At 38.8% G+C, this 15,470-nt stretch overlaps 2 protein-coding genes and 1 pseudogene across 2 annotated transcripts; 2 read left to right on the top strand and 1 right to left on the bottom strand.

Annotated features, from left to right (window-relative positions):
- The first annotated feature begins 1,488 nt into the window (after positions 1-1,488).
- LOC110769761 (uncharacterized) lies at positions 1,489-3,519 on the top strand. Its single transcript, XM_088253707.1, has 4 exons — positions 1,489-2,086; positions 2,135-2,259; positions 2,347-2,644; positions 2,891-3,519. Exons 1-4 carry the CDS (start codon positions 1,489-1,491, stop codon positions 3,517-3,519), a joined length of 1,650 nt encoding a protein of 549 aa, XP_088109833.1.
- Positions 3,520-8,610: 5,091 nt separating this feature from the next.
- LOC110769759 (DNA repair protein XRCC3 homolog pseudogene) lies at positions 8,611-9,492 on the top strand (annotated as a pseudogene).
- A 292-nt stretch (positions 9,493-9,784) lies between these two features.
- Positions 9,785-10,211, bottom strand: LOC110769758 (uncharacterized). The gene is made up of 2 exons (XM_021973788.1): positions 9,883-10,211; positions 9,785-9,788 (listed from the first exon to the last, which is right to left on the bottom strand). The coding sequence occupies exons 1-2, from the start codon at positions 10,209-10,211 to the stop codon at positions 9,785-9,787; spliced, it is 333 nt and encodes a 110-aa protein (XP_021829480.1).
- Positions 10,212-15,470: the final 5,259 nt, after the last annotated feature.

Here is a 15,470-nt window from a genome sequence, read left to right as displayed (position 1 = left end):
CATCCAAGAACATGAGTAACTAATTTCTTGTTAGTTAGGGCTTAATCTTGAAGCCCTAAACATGATTTCAATTCTATAAACAAGCTTGAATGGATTTTTTAGTTTCTACAAGCGTGATGATTTCGGTTTCTCTATGTTATGTGAATTCTGATATTTTGTTCCTTTTAGTAGCTAACTTTGAAGCATGTATCGGAATTAAATTGTTGTAGAACATAGGTCAATTGCCATATTGATTGTGTTCTTGTTTGCAACAAATAATTGTGTTAAGAACTAGTTATGAGAAATCGATTCTTGAATTCCTAATAACAAATGCCATGTTTTAGGGTTTTTGTGACACTCATATTCTCTTTGATCTTAATGGATTCTTGATTGTTAATTTGAGAAAATGCCATACTGGATTTCAATTAAGAATACACGTATTGATGTAAATGCCATACACTTTAGATACACTTAAGAGAGAATCATACAACTCTAGTCAAATGCCATGATCTTGTTGTGAGTGTCGTCATCATATGCTTGCTAGAAATTGATTATCTATTGTTGTTTATGGATTGATTGATTGTTTGGAGGTGGATAGTGAGTCCTAGCTATTGTTCTTGACTTATTTTAAACCAATTTCTCTTAAACTCTAATTTAAATTCTGTTTTGTTTTCTTTTTCTTGTTTTGTTTTATTTACAAAATCAAATCATCAAAACCCCTTTGGTGTTGGTGTGTGTGTGGAAGTCCTTGTAATTTCAATCTTTATTTTGTTTTTGTGTTTAATTCTGTTCTAGTTTTCTTTCTGTGACATTGATAAACATCTCTTTAGATTAGAATCTCTGTGGGAACGACCCTTGCTTGCTTACTATACTATCATTTAATTTGTGCACTTGCAAGGTTTTAATATTGTTGTTAAAAATTACCAACAAGTTTTTGGCGCCGCTGCCGGGGACTGTTAATTTAATTGAGTTTTGCTTTCAATTTCAGGTATATGCTGGGTCGTCGTTCGCAAGGTTACAAGCTTATACCATATGACCTTGAACTAGAGAACACACGTCATTATCTCCGTCGAGATAAAAATACCCAAGCTACACTTCCAATCATGATGGGAAACGAGTTGGGACTCAACAACCTCACCCGACCTTTGAAGGATTTCACGGTTCCTAAAGCATTGGACCAGCCATCTTGCATTGCGTATCCAGCCACTACAACCACCTTTGAGATCAAGAGTGTCACCATTCACCTTTTGCCGCAATTCTATGGCAAGGCTGGGGATGATCCTCACATACATATCAAGGATTTATTTGCCGTGTGCGCGACTATGCACAATAGAGGGATTAGTGATGAGGCAATCAGATTGCGTTTGTTTCCATTCTCACTCAAGGAACGAGCCAAGGAGTGTCTATTCTTTACCTAGTGCATCTATCACCACATGGACAACAGTGGCTTCCAAGTTCCTTGCAAAGTTCTTTCCAGCTCAAAAGACAAACCATATTAGGAAGGAGATCATGGGAGTGCAGCAACTAGATGGAGAATCATTTCATGAATATTGGGATCAGTTTCTGAGACTCCTAGCTTCGTTCCCTCATCACCAAATTGAAGATTGCCTACTTATGCAATACTTTTATGAGGGATTACTCGATTCGGAGAGGATGATGGTTGATGCTACTAGTGGAGGAGGCTTGATGAACAAGAGTGCTACTCAAGCTAAGGAGATGTTTGAGAACATTACAGCAAACTCTCAACAGTTTAATTACCGGAGAGCTCCCCCAAAGAAAGCAAGTGTTTATGAGGTAAGTGCTAGTGATATTGGTCCTCAAATAGCTAATTTGACTCATCTTGTTAAGCAGTTAATCCCTCAAGCACAAGTGTGTGCTGTGTGTGCTAATCTCGGACATCCTACGGAGTCGTGTCCAAGTTTGTATGGTGATGGAGAAGAGATGGCTCAAGCACACTATATGCAGCAACAAAAGCCAAGAAACGATCCATTTTCTAACACCTATAATCCGGGATGGCGGCAACCTCCTAACTTTGGGTGGAAGAACAACCAAAACGTGCAAACAACCCTGGTTCAACAAAATGCACCACCACCACCTCCTAGGCAAGGTAAGTCTTTAGAAGAGTTAATTAATTCTTTGGCATTAAGCAATCAAGGTTTCATGCAGGAAACAAGGCAAACACATGCACAAATGTCTACAGCAATCAAGAGCCTTGAAAACCAAGTTGGACAAATTGCAACCTCCTTGAGTCAAAGAGAGCCAGGAAAGCTTCCAAGCCAAGTAATTCCAAATCCAAATGGAGGCCATGAAACTGCAAAGGCGATTACTCTTCGAAGTGGAAAAAAGGTGGAAAAGGATGACAACTAGGAGAGAAATTCAACCAAAACTGTGGCTGCCCCCTCTCCCAAGCTTACGGTTCCAAGTGACAACTCTAATGTAAGTTCTCTCGTGAATCATTCGATTACTTCAAAGGTTCCTTTTCCTCGTAGGTTTTTAAATTCAAAGAAGGAGCAAGTTTCAAAGGATATCCTAGAGACTTTCCGAAAAGTGCAAGTGAACATTCCCTTGCTTGATGCAATCAAGCAAATTCCAAGCTATGCAAAATTCCTTAAAGAACTTTGCACAAATAAGAGGAAGTTCAAGGAGCATGAAAGCATGGCCTTAAGTGAAGAAGTCTCGGCCGTGCTATTGCGTAAATTGCCTCCTAAAGTAAAAGATCCAGGGAGTTTTACTATACCTTGTCTCTTTGGAAATCAAAGGTTTGAACATGCTTTATTAGACTTAGGTGCTTCAATTAATTTGATGCCTTTTTCTGTTTTTGAATCTTTAAATTTAGGTGAGCTTAAGAAGACTTCCGTGAGCATACAATTGGCTGATCGATCAATCAAGTATCCTAAGGGAGTGTTGGAAGATGTTTTGGTCAAGGTGAATGAGATCATTTTTCCAGCTGACTTTCTAGTGCTCGAGATGGAGGAAGTTCCTATTCTTGGAAAAGAACTTCCAGTGATTCTAGGACGTCCATTCATGAGAACAGCAAGGACAAAAATCGATGTGTATAAAGGCACTCTCACAATGGCATTCGATGAGGAAACCGTAGAGTTTAAGGTATTTGATGCTTTAAAATATCCTAATGATGATCATGCTTGTTTTTCCATAGATGTACTTGAGCAGATGGTACAAGAAACGTTTAATGCATCACAAGGAGAGACGCCATTGGAGAGGGCACTCATCCAAGGCCCCAAAACTGTGAACAAAGAAGGGAACACAACTGTACTTGAAGCCGTGAATATGCTTGAGGCCTTGCCTCCCCAAAGAGGTAAGTCTAACTCTATTTTTGAGCCTCTTCCGTTATCTACTACTAAGCTTGTTCCCTCTATTGTGAAGGCACCACAGGTTGAGCTAAAACCCCTTCCGAAGAACTTGAAATATGCATATTTAGGTGATGAAAAGACGCTGTCTGTGATCATTGCTTCTAATTTGAGTGCATCCAAAGAACACAAACTAATTCGAGTTCTAAGGGAGAGCACAAGACTGCCCTAGGTTGAACCATTGCAGACATCAAATGAATAAGCCCTACAAAGTGCATGCATAGGATCCATTTAGACGAAGAATCGAAACCTACAAGGGAAGCTCAAAGGAGGTTGAATCCGGTGATGAAAGAAGTCGTTAAGAAGGAAGTTTTGAAGCTTTTGGACGTGGGAATTATATACCCCATTTCGGATAGCAAGTGGGTGAGTCCCATCCAAGTTGTTCCCAAGAAATCTGGAATTACTGTTGTGAAGAATGAAGATAATGAGTTGATGCCTCAAAGAATTCAAATGGGTTGGAGAGTATGCATAGATTATAGAAAGCTTAATACTACGACACGTAAGGATCACTTTCCATTACCATTTATTGATCAAATGCTTGAGCGTCTTGCAGGTCATAGTCATTATTGCTTCTTGGATGGATACTCTGGATACAATCAAATTGCCATAGCTCCGGAAGATCAAGAAAAGACCACCTTCACCTGTCCATTTGGTACGTTTGCTTATAGGTGTATGCCTTTTGGTTTATGTAACACACTTGCCACTTTTCAACGTTGCATGATGTCAATTTTTTATGATATGGTGGAGGAGATAATAGAGGTATTTATGGATGATTTTTCCGTTTTCGGAAGAATTTTAGTGCAAGGCCAACTGGAGATGAAAGCTAACACCTTGAAGTTCAATCTGTAATTTTTCTAGAATTTTCTACCGGGCCAATTGGTACAGTATTACAAGTAAAGTTAGCCCATGTACAGACAGGACAGTTTCGTACATGTTATGTGAATGTGAAGAAACAGAAGCCTTCCAGAATTTTTCAAGTTACGTGCTATATATGGTTCGAAATATAAGACATTTATCTTTTTAAAATATATTTTTACTGATTTTTCTAGAGGGCCGAAGATCTCCAAATCGTGTGACAATTGGGCTGAGCTTTATTTCCCTGTGGAGTTAGGAATTGTGATTTTTACTTTCCTATTTGGATTCCTTGTTTACCAAGACTTCTTGGACGACTTTTCAGTCAATTGTAGGGTTTAGGAATTTGATATAAGTCATATAAAAGGCCAGCCAAGGTCCCATACAATGGATTCACGTCCTAAGGAGATCAACCGTGCAAGAAGAGAAAGCTGCCCGCGAGTTCTTTCTTTTCCTTTCTTCTTTTAATTTTCAGTTCTTATGTATTTATTTTTTAGTTCATCCAAGAACATGAGTAAATAATTTCTTGTTAGTTAGGGCTTAATCTTGAAGCCCTAAACATGATTTCAATTCTATAAACAAGCTTGAATGGATTTTTCAGTTTCTACAAGCGTGATGATTTCGGATTCTCTATGTTATTTGAATTCTGATATTTTGTTCCTTTTAGTAGCTAACTTTGAAGCATGTATTGGAATTAAATTGTTGTAGAACATAGGTCAATTGCTATATTGAATGTGTTCTTGTTTGCAATGAATAATTGTGTTAAGAACTAGTTATGAGAAATCGATTCTTGAATTCCTAATAACAAATGCCATGTTTTAGGGATTTTGTGACACTCATATTCTCTTTGATCTTAATGGATTCTTGGTTGTTAATTTGAGTAAATGTCATACACTTTATATACACTTAAGAGAGAATCATACAACTCTAGTCAAATGCCATGATCTTGTTGTGAGTGTCGTCATCATATCCTTGCTTGAAATTGATTATCTATTGTTGTTTATGGATTGATTGATTGTTTGGAGGGGGATAGTGAGTCATAGCTATTGTTCTTGACTGATTTTAAACCAATTTCTCTTAAACTCTAATTTAAATTCTATTTTGTTTTCTTTTTCTTGTTTTGTTTTATTTACAAAATCAAATCAAAATCCCTTTGGTGTTGGCATGTGTGTGGAAGTCCTTGTGATTTCAATCTTTATTTTGTTTTCGTGTTTAATTGTGTTCTAGTTTTCTTTGTGTGACATTGATCAACATCTCTTTAGATTACAATCTCTGTGGGAACGACCCTTGCTTGCTTACTATACTATCATTTGATTTGTGCACTTGCAAGGTTTTAATATTGTTGTTAAAAATTACCAACACCATACAATATGCAGACATTTCATACTACATTTTACACATGCAAAAGAAATCGCCACCAAACCCTAACAATACTATCCCGCGAAGGGAAAACGAAGGCAACACTTTCGCATCGCATCACCCAGCACAACATCAACCGAACCAGTAGTGACCCTTACCCAGCCGCACAAAACCTGGCAAATGCTCATTTTTAGAGGTCCATCAAAAGATCCATGTCTTTGGCCTTCTTCCTTGCTGCATGCACGAGGCTATGATGAGCCATTCCCTCTCCACGCAGATTCAGTACCTGCCAGACACCAGCTACATCAATTTCGGTCCAATTGTAGTCTGGTGAGATGACCGAAGCATAATCTCTAAACATCTCGAAGCCGTTGTCGAAACATTCAACCATTTCATGGTTATATTCTTCAGATTTTGTGAATTGTTGGACAACATCTTTCTTTGTCTCTTCCAATTTTAACTTGTGGGACTCTAACTCTTTGCTCTGACTTATTGCTTTTAGAGTTTGCTTAACTTCTTCGGCATATGCTTTATTCAACTTGTTCACCAGGTTTTCCATAACTTGGCCATGAATATCACACTTGCTCTCCCACCAATCTGTTGCCTTTAACAAATATTGGAGGTCGTGCTTGACGGCAGAGATTTTTTCAAGCGGATGATTACTCTCAGCCTCACTTCCAGATGAAGTGGGATCGTGATTGGGAGTCAGAGGTGGAGATGGGAACGGCACATGCCACAGCTGGTCTCCCGCGTAACTGACATGGTCGTTTGGAGGGTTTACGTCTGACATCTTTAAGTATCGCTAGGGAGTAATGTAATAGCTGCAGTCTGCAAAAAAACAAATAAAGGTACATTCAGTCTCTAGTTGGACGTTATGAAAACTTGTAAACAACAATATGGTCAGCTTTACTAGAGAATGTTCGCCTTTCAGTAAGAATAATTCCCTTTCCCGTTAAGAAGGTGGCTATGCTTCAGTTATATATAGGAAGCTTCAGTTGTATGTAGGACTTGTGTGAATTATATTGGGTATTTAGTTGGTGCATTAAATTGATGGGATTGCAAACTACATCTTTTACTCCTTGGCTGTAATTGATGGGATTACCGTACTGGACAAATTGAATAAGTTGGTACATTTGCCAAATTAGGCAAAATCTTTAAATACAAAAATTGAGAAAACCAGGAAATTGGGAAATTCCAAATTAAATATATAGGAAAATATGAAACTTTGGGAAAATACAAAAATTTCCACGTAGAAATTGGAACTTAGAAAAAGTAAATTAGGCAAATATGAAATAGGCAAATTAGAAAATAGGAAAAAAGGAAAATTTGAATATTGGAATATTGGAAAATTGGAAAATTGGAAAATTGGAAAATTGGAAAATAGGAAAAATGGAAATAGGAAAAAATGAAACTTGGAAAATAGGAAAATAGGAAAATAAGAAAAAAGGACAGTTGGAAAATTGGAAAATTGGAAAATAGGAAAAATGGAAATAGGAAAAAATGAAACTTGGAAAATTGGAAAATTGGAAATAGGAAATAAGGATAATTGGATAATTGGATAATAGGAAAATAGGAATATTGGAAATAGGAAAAAAGTAAAATTGGAAAATTGGAAACGAATTGAAATTGTGGAAATGGGAAATAAGAAAATTACCATATTGGACAATTTGAATTAGTTGGCCAATTAGGCGAGTTAGGCAAATTATTTAAATTATAAAATGGGAAAATTACCAAATTCGAAAATTCGAAAATACAAATATATTACAAAAAGTCATACACCCAATTGGGTAATAACTCTCGCCCAATACTATCTCGCCAAAGACTCCTGCTAGTGAATCCTGCCAATTACTCCCCCCAATCCCTCCCTCCAATTACTCACTGATTCAGCTCATTAATACTTGCCTATATTAAACTTCAACCCCGCTGTATGAAGAGAAGACTTCCATCACATTAACTCATGCTTGCAGCCATTACCTTCCCCACTGATTTCACTCACATCGCATTTAGTCCCACTTTTCTCCAATTAAGTCCCACACCAGCCTACAATAAATATCCAAAACCATGGACCATAACCTCACACCAAACCCAACGCTTTCAATTATTGAAGGAAGGGAGACTAAAACACAAGACAAGTCACCCAATTCACTGACTGCAAACTTGGTCCATGGCATGCAACAATGTCGAGGCAATACCATGTTTTGGGAAAATCTCCATGTAGACATAGTTTCAAAATTTTTGGAGGGCCAAGCTAGGTGGGGTGTCATAAAAAAGCGCACAATTTGCTCTCGTTATCATGACCGCATGCATCTCCTACATATAAAGGGTATGAAAGCAAAAATCGAAATTGCCCCTACCACTGCAGTTATGGTATTTAAGGAATCTGACGAAATAGCCCAGTTGAAGCAACAGCAAGTGGAAACCAGATTCAAACTATTTTGCAAGTTTTCAAAAATAGTGGATCCAGAAGGAAACTAGGACAACATCACTGTGGGCGGGGTCAATTGAAGAGTATGCAACTCTGAATGTGTCAACAGCAGGAAACTTGTGACACTTTAATATGACTTTGGACATTGTAAAATGTAGTGGAAACAACCTGTAAAATGGAACTATGAGGTGGCCTTTTTTTGTATTATGTAACTATGAGGTGGCCTCTTGTTGTATTATGTAAGTTTCGAAATTGGATTTTATGGAATTATGATGCCTCTTTTTGTATTTGTGCGTATACAGTTTATCCATGTCCAGTTCAGTGCCGATATAGCGGCAATAACTCCACAAAACACATGCGTATAATGGCAATATGATGTCAATAAGAGCACAATAGAGTTACAATACGATTCTATTGCAGTAGGTACTACATTAGACTGTTTTTTAAATTATTTGGTCCAATAAAAATACAAATAAATAAACAAAAATTTAATTAAAAATTGGAAAAGGGATGAAGTATACATCCCTTAAAAGACATATGGCCTACATTACACACCTTCAATATGGACTCTATATATACAATTCATGCCTTGGAGTACCATGACATTCCCCCCTAAATTACAGAAACATGACACCACAAAACCTCATGCTCCTTCCTCTTTCAACCCCTAAATTATCCATCGGATGCCTAATACTAGATGGCTGCTTGGGTGGTGGGATACCCTGCAACTCCATAATAGAATTGGTAGGGGAGAGCGGTTCAGGGAAGACGCAACTTTGTCTCCAACTTACGGTAAGAGCTCAGCTCCCACCCTCACATGGCGGACTAGGGGGCTCCTCCCTATACATATTCACAGAATTCAGCTTCTCATTTCGTCAATTGCAACAACTAGGCAACCTTTATCATGCATCATACCCCAACTTAATAGGATTGGAGCCATTGGAAGACATATATGTTCATGGCGTTCATGATGCTCAACAACTCATCCATGTCCTTCGAGACATACAAGCATTTATTGCTATTGATCACACCCGGTTACCTGTGAAACTCATTGTCATTGATTCCATTGCTACATTGTTTCGATCACAGTATCAGACAACATCGACAGAATTGAAACGGCGGTCTGAAATGTTCTTCAAGATATCTGGGACATTGAAGGCTTTCGCAAATAAGTTTAGGTTGGCGGTGGTTGTCCCCAACCAAGTGGTGGATTTTATTGGGCCACATGATGGAGTGAATGGGGTGACATTGGGAAACTTGGAGTGCCTGCACACATTAGGCAGACGGCTGAGTCCAGCTTTGGGACTGGCTTGGGCACATTGCATAAATTCAAGGGTGTTCTTGGCAAGACATGAGCAATCTGTTGGGGTTAACAGTCGTAATGCTTCTTCAGCAACTATATCCAGTCAAACACATAGGACATTTCACCTTGTATTTGCCCCACATTTGCCCCATGCATCACTTGAATTTGTAATCAGAAAAGAAGGTGTAGTAGGAGTATCACGGTAATTGTGTAATAATGGAATTCTAAGAAACTTTAATGTTTTTGCTCCATTTGGAGTTACATTCTAGGCCCTTTAATTTCGTACTCACAGTTTACATTGCAATAGCAATACCAGTACAATAAAATTACATTATAATGACAATCTGAAGGCAATAAAATTCAATACGATAGCGATACTGTGAATATAAATAGGGAACACAGCATGCTGTATAGCAATGCAACCCGAATTAAGCAAATTAAACAAAATTCACATTCAACATAACATGAAACCCACCACAAATAAAATTAAAGTTGACATTACCTAACAAAGCAACACAAATCATATTGTCTAAGATACATTGCGCAGTGGAATATTGTTTTTTATAGGTGCTTTTATTGTGGCTGTGGAACCGCACCTTGAGCATTTTCTTGTAATGGTGCCCTCTCCTTGCGAAGGAATTCTTAGCTTCTTCCATTTGCCTAGCATGACTTTTGCCATGGGAGGCAGCACAACTCGACTTCGAACATCTTCAGGAATAACCCACATTTTGTGAGCCTGTACCAGGTAGATGCTATCCAAATAAGCATCCAACCAGGTATTCCGAGTGTAATACCGAGAAGCCTTCGAGTATACATTTAGTTTCAAGAAGCGGCAAACTGCAACTACATGCTTGCAAGGTAGCTGCTCAAGCTGAAACTTTCTACAACTACAATTGTTGTTCGTCAAATCTACGAGGCCGTCCATATCACCGTCCAAAACATTAAACTATAGGTTATTTAGTTTAACGACATTCATCCTTGCAGCATCCTCCAACCTCTTCCTCAACTTCTTCTCGCCAAATTTGGGGCACAATGTTGTTGTGCAATTCAAAGCCAACTCACGACGTTCAGTGAACCATTTCAAAAGGGGATTAATAATTTCCCCTGCCAAATGAACCACTGGCAGCATCCTTGCAAACCTAAGGACTGACGCAATATTTGTTGTTATTACATTGTAGCGGCGTCCATCCATGTGAGCTCTAGACCACTTATGTAACCCTACCTGTTCAAGATATTGAGCAACGTGTTCCTTTCTCTTGATCTTACGAAAATGACAATCAAATTCAGCAATTGAATAAGATTTCGTAGCCTACTCAAAGTGCATCAGTATTTGATCACGCGTTTTCAACTTGCAAGTGCGTTTCATGTTCCCCTTCATATGATAAAAGCATATGCCATGTTGTGCTGTTGGAAAAACTTTGTTCCACACATTCTCTATACTAACATTGCGATCAGAAATGATAACAAGATTGGGACACTCACCACTAGCTTCATGAAGTTTAGTGAAAAACCAATGCCATGATGCATCCGTCTCCAAATCCCCGATCTCAAAAGCAAGAGGATATATATTTCGATTACAATCGAATGCATTTGCTACAAACATAACACCCTTGTACTTACATTTTAAATGAGAGGCATCCACAGCTATCACTGGGCGCATGGAAGAACGAAACCCTTTAATACATGCGCCAACTGCCATAAATAAATACACAAAGTGATTGTTCTCATCAGTTTGGATGTGTGTCTTTGTGCTGGGATTCATACGCTCCAATTCATAGCAATAGGCTGGAAGGATATAATAAGCCTCCTCGGCCGATCCTCTAATGGACCATAGAGCTAACTCCCTTGCTTTCCAAGCTTTCGAATAATGGATGGTCAAACCAAAATTGTGTTTCACATCTCTCATTATGTCACTTGGTGTGTATATTGTCCGAGAATCCTTCAACTTCCTTTTAAATGAAGTGGCTACAAGTGCTGCGGTTGCTTGACGATGGTTGTCATTTACGAACCTCAAATCACATTCATGGACAGCTGTACACCTCACAATAATGAAGTTGTATTCTCCAATTCTCTTTGCTCAGACCTGCCGTGGGCATGGACGTTGACAACAAACCACAAGCAACCTCTTAGTGCAAGAGAATTGCACCTTAAATTGAAAGTGGCCTCTCAATGCCGTCAACCGTAACTCGATCGACAATGCTCCCTTAGTAGAGTAAATTTGCCCAACTTGAATTTTCGGATTCCAATCACAACGCGATTACCCTTTGTCCAAATATGCTTCTCCATCATTTACACCAGCCACATTGTACTGGTTCTGTTCACCCATTTGACTCAAATAATGTGCACGGGTGGGTTCAGATTCTCCTCATAAACGCATTATTGGCAATTGGGGGTTAGATTCTGGGGCAAATGTGCATGTGTGTTTTGACAAACGATTTAAAAAAAATTATCAGAACTCAAGTGGAGGAAGTGTAATGACACCGTCGCACAAGTATGTGGAATAGGAGAAGGGGAATTGATGATGACAACTAGGAAGGTTCTAACTCTCAAGGATGTGTGACATGTTCCTGACATGTGGAGAAACCTTATTAGTGAATCGTCTTTAGTACAACAAGGATACAAAATTGTAATGGAGTGGAATAGGATTGTTATTACTAGAAACAATGTCTTTATTGGAAAAGGATATGTTTGCGATGGATTGTTCAAAATAAATGTAGTTTTTGAAGATAATAAAATTTCCCCTCATGTTTTTAATGTTGAGTCTTGTAATGTATGGCATGAAAGGTTAGGACATGCATGTTTGAGCAAAATCAAAAGGTTGATGGATCTTGAGCTAATCCCCAAGTCTAACGTAGACCTTAAGCACAAATGTAAAGTGACAGGACCCGATCCAAATTCCACTTTGGAATCTGAGCCAAACCTTGTGTGTCCGACACCTGGTGGGTGCCAGGCACAAATGACCTATTTGCCCTTCTATTCAAAATTCAATTTATTTCATGTTTGACTTCTGCCGAAAATTTGGCAGAGTCTCTCCTGTCAATTGAACATTTCCCAAAATTCCACCTGTCAAATAAGCATATATTTATAATCCAACGGCCAACATGCATATATTTTTACATTCCAACAGTTAAATTTAATCCTAGGGCAATTTATCAGAGCAACTAACTTAGAAATTCAAATAAAATACAGTTTGTTTACAAAAGAAATCCTACATCAAGAAGGGGAAGTGCAGGAAGCGGAAACAGCCCTGTGGTGGCCTTCAGGTGCACATCTACTGCCTAGGGGCACAAAACATTTAAAAAATGTGAGTGGACCAAAAACAAAATTTTCGAAAATAGCATATGAACATACTAACCCCTCTGTAAAAATATTTAGAAAACTTAAACAACTAGCCTACTATATTCGTACAAAATTCAAGCATGCATATTTATATTTAGGGAAATAGCCCAAAATGCCACCAATTTTTTGCAAATACCAAGCCTCCCCAAAAATTTTGCAAATACCACCTATAGATATATATTTATTGTCCACATAACACTTTTTTCGAAATTTGGTTCTCTCTCACTCTCTATTCGTTCTCTCTCTCTCTCTCTCTCTCTCTCTCTCTCTCTCGCGTGCAGTTGTATATGTTTTGAATTGTCCCCATCTCTCTGTTGTGAATCTGGAAACCCCCCATCGACCCCATCTTCTAGGTAAGTCTTTTGAATAACGTAAGGTCGTAACTGCTTGCAACCTTGAAGCTCTACTCCATTGCTGACCTCCAATAGGTATTCTTGATGGTCATTTTCTTAGTCTCTGTGAAATTATGTGAAATTGGTTTAATTTTGATTGCTTGGGTTGCTGTGAAATTGGTTTTATTTTAATTGCTTTGGGTAATGTTTTTTGAATCTTCATGGTCATTGATCTGGGTTTTAACCAAATGCATTTAGATTGCTCTGGATATGTGAATCTTGAAACTTGGGATTTTCCATTTGATGTAGTAGATTTGTGTAGTATGATTGTGATGAATCCTTGTTCAGTGCTGTGTTAGTGTTGTTCTAGTGCTGTTATATTGTTGTTGTATTGTTGTTGTATTGCCTGGTTATTGTGGTTGTGTTGCAGTGATTTGGTCGTGGCTTCAAATGTGTTAATGAAATGTTGTTTTGCCATGGTCAGAAATGGAGACAATTGTTCTTCTGGTTTGCTACAATGGAAAATGGGTAACCTCAAAGAAGATGTACAAATATGAAGGGGGTGACTCAAAAGGCTTAATAGTACCACGGACCATCACATTTGCTGAACTGTTGGATCATGTGCATCAGATTGGTAATACAAACAACATGGAAGACAAGGTTTGCTTAAAGTTCTCAGTTTTGGTGGCCTCGAATGAGTGGAAGCACATAAAGATTGAGGACGATGATGATGTCAAATTTTTTATGAAGTACAATTGTGAGGTAACACCTTCAAAACTAGCTCCCTTACTCGTAAGTATAGAACATAAAGGACTGACAAATGATGTAGTTGATAGTATGCATATGACGACAAATAGTAGTCGGATGGGTCATTCTTCAGTTGCCATTGTTGAAAGCAATAAAGTAACTCGAAATAATACAAATGTCGCTGATGTGGGAGGTGGTGTTGGGATAGATTTTATGGACATGATTGATTTTAGCGAGGTGGAGGAGATGCATGGTGGTGATAATGGTACTGAAACAAATGAAGTGTCAGTGTACTATGCCCCTCCTATTTTGGGCCGCTTGGACACATCAGTCCAGTTGCCAATAATGCGTTTAGGAGGAGAATCTAAACCCACTCGTGAACATAATTTGAGTGAAATGAGTGAACAGAACCAGTACAATGTTGCTGGTGTAAATGATGGAGAAGCATATTTGGACACCAAGTATTTGAGAAGTGATTGGAATTGGAAAATTAAAGTTCGGCAAATTTTCTCTAGTAAGGGAGCCTTGTTGACCAACTTACGATTGAGGGCATTGAGAGGCCACTTTCAATTTAAGGTGCAATTCTATTGCACTAAGAGGTTGCTTGTGGTTTGTTGTCAACGTCCATGCCCATGGCAGGTCCGAGCATCGAGAATTGGAGAATACAACTTCATGATTGTGAGGTGTACAATTGTCCATGAATGTGATTTGAGGTTCGTAAATGACAACCATCGTCAAGCAACTGCATCACTTGTAGCCACTTCATTGAAAAGGAAGTTGAAGGATTCTCGGACAATATACACACCAAGTGACATAATGAGAGATGTGAAACACAACTTTGGTTTGACCATTCATTATTTGAAAGCTTGGAAAGTGAGGGAGTTAGCTCTAATGTTCATTAGAGGATCAGCCGAGGAGGCATATTATATCCTTCCAGCCTATTGCTATGAATTGGAGCGTATAAATCCCGGCACAAAGACACACATCCATACTGATGAGAACAATTGCTTTGTGTATTTTTTTTTTATGGCAGTTGGCGCATGTATTAGAGGGTTTCGTTCTTCCATGCCCCTAGTGATAGCCATGGATGCCACTCATTTAAAATCCAAGTACAAGGGTGTTATGTTTGTAGCAAATGCATTCGATGGTAATCGAAATATATATCCTCTTGCTTTTGGGATCGGAGATCTAGAGACGGATGCATCATTGCATTGGTTTTTCACTAAACTTCATGAAGCCATTGGTGAGTGTCCCAATCTTTGTATTATTTCTGATCGCAATGTTAGCATAGAGAATGTGTGGAACAAAGTTTTTCCAAGAGTGCAACATGGCATATGCTTTTATCATATGAGGGGGAACATGATATGACACGACCCGACTCTCCTAGCACGATATTATCCGCTTTGGGCCCCCCCTCTCTGCCCTCACGGTTTTGTTTCTGGGAACTCACGAGCAACTTCCCAGTGGGTCACCCATCCTGGGATTGCTCTGGCCCCCAACTCGCTTAACTTCGGAGTTCCTATGACTCCGAAGCCAGTGAGCTCCCAAAAGGCCTCGTGCTAGGAAGAGAAGTGCCCACACATTTAAAGCACGTCACCTTTCCCTCCCCGAGCGATGTGGGATTGCTCACCATTCTTGTTTCCCCGAGATACGGTTCTTACATGAAACGCACTTGCAAGTTGAAAAAGCGTGATCAAATGCTGATGTACTTTGAGCAGGGTGCGAAATCTTATTCAATGGCTGAATTTGATTGTCATTTTCGCAAG

Source organism: Prunus avium, chromosome 5, assembly GCF_965620075.1.
Source record: "Prunus avium chromosome 5, drPruAviu1.hap1.1, whole genome shotgun sequence".
In the NCBI taxonomy this organism is placed as follows: Eukaryota; Viridiplantae; Streptophyta; class Magnoliopsida; order Rosales; family Rosaceae; genus Prunus; species Prunus avium.
Note: the sequence above shows the minus strand (reverse complement) of the source record. Positions and strands in the feature narration are given on the sequence as shown.

Excerpts from the sequence above, each read along its gene's own strand:
- LOC110769758 (XM_021973788.1), bottom strand. The coding sequence starts at position 10,211 with ATGGACGGCCTCGTAGATTTGACGAACAACAATTGTAGTTGTAGAAAG.
- LOC110769761 (XM_088253707.1), top strand. The coding sequence starts at position 1,489 with ATGGGAGTGCAGCAACTAGATGGAGAATCATTTCATGAATATTGGGAT. Across the intron at positions 2,087-2,134 it reads ACCACCACCTCCTAGGCAAG|GTTTCATGCAGGAAACAAGG; the intron begins GTAAGTCTTTAG and ends TAAGCAATCAAG. Across the intron at positions 2,645-2,890 it reads GCATGAAAGCATGGCCTTAA|ATGTTTTGGTCAAGGTGAAT; the intron begins GTGAAGAAGTCT and ends GAGTGTTGGAAG.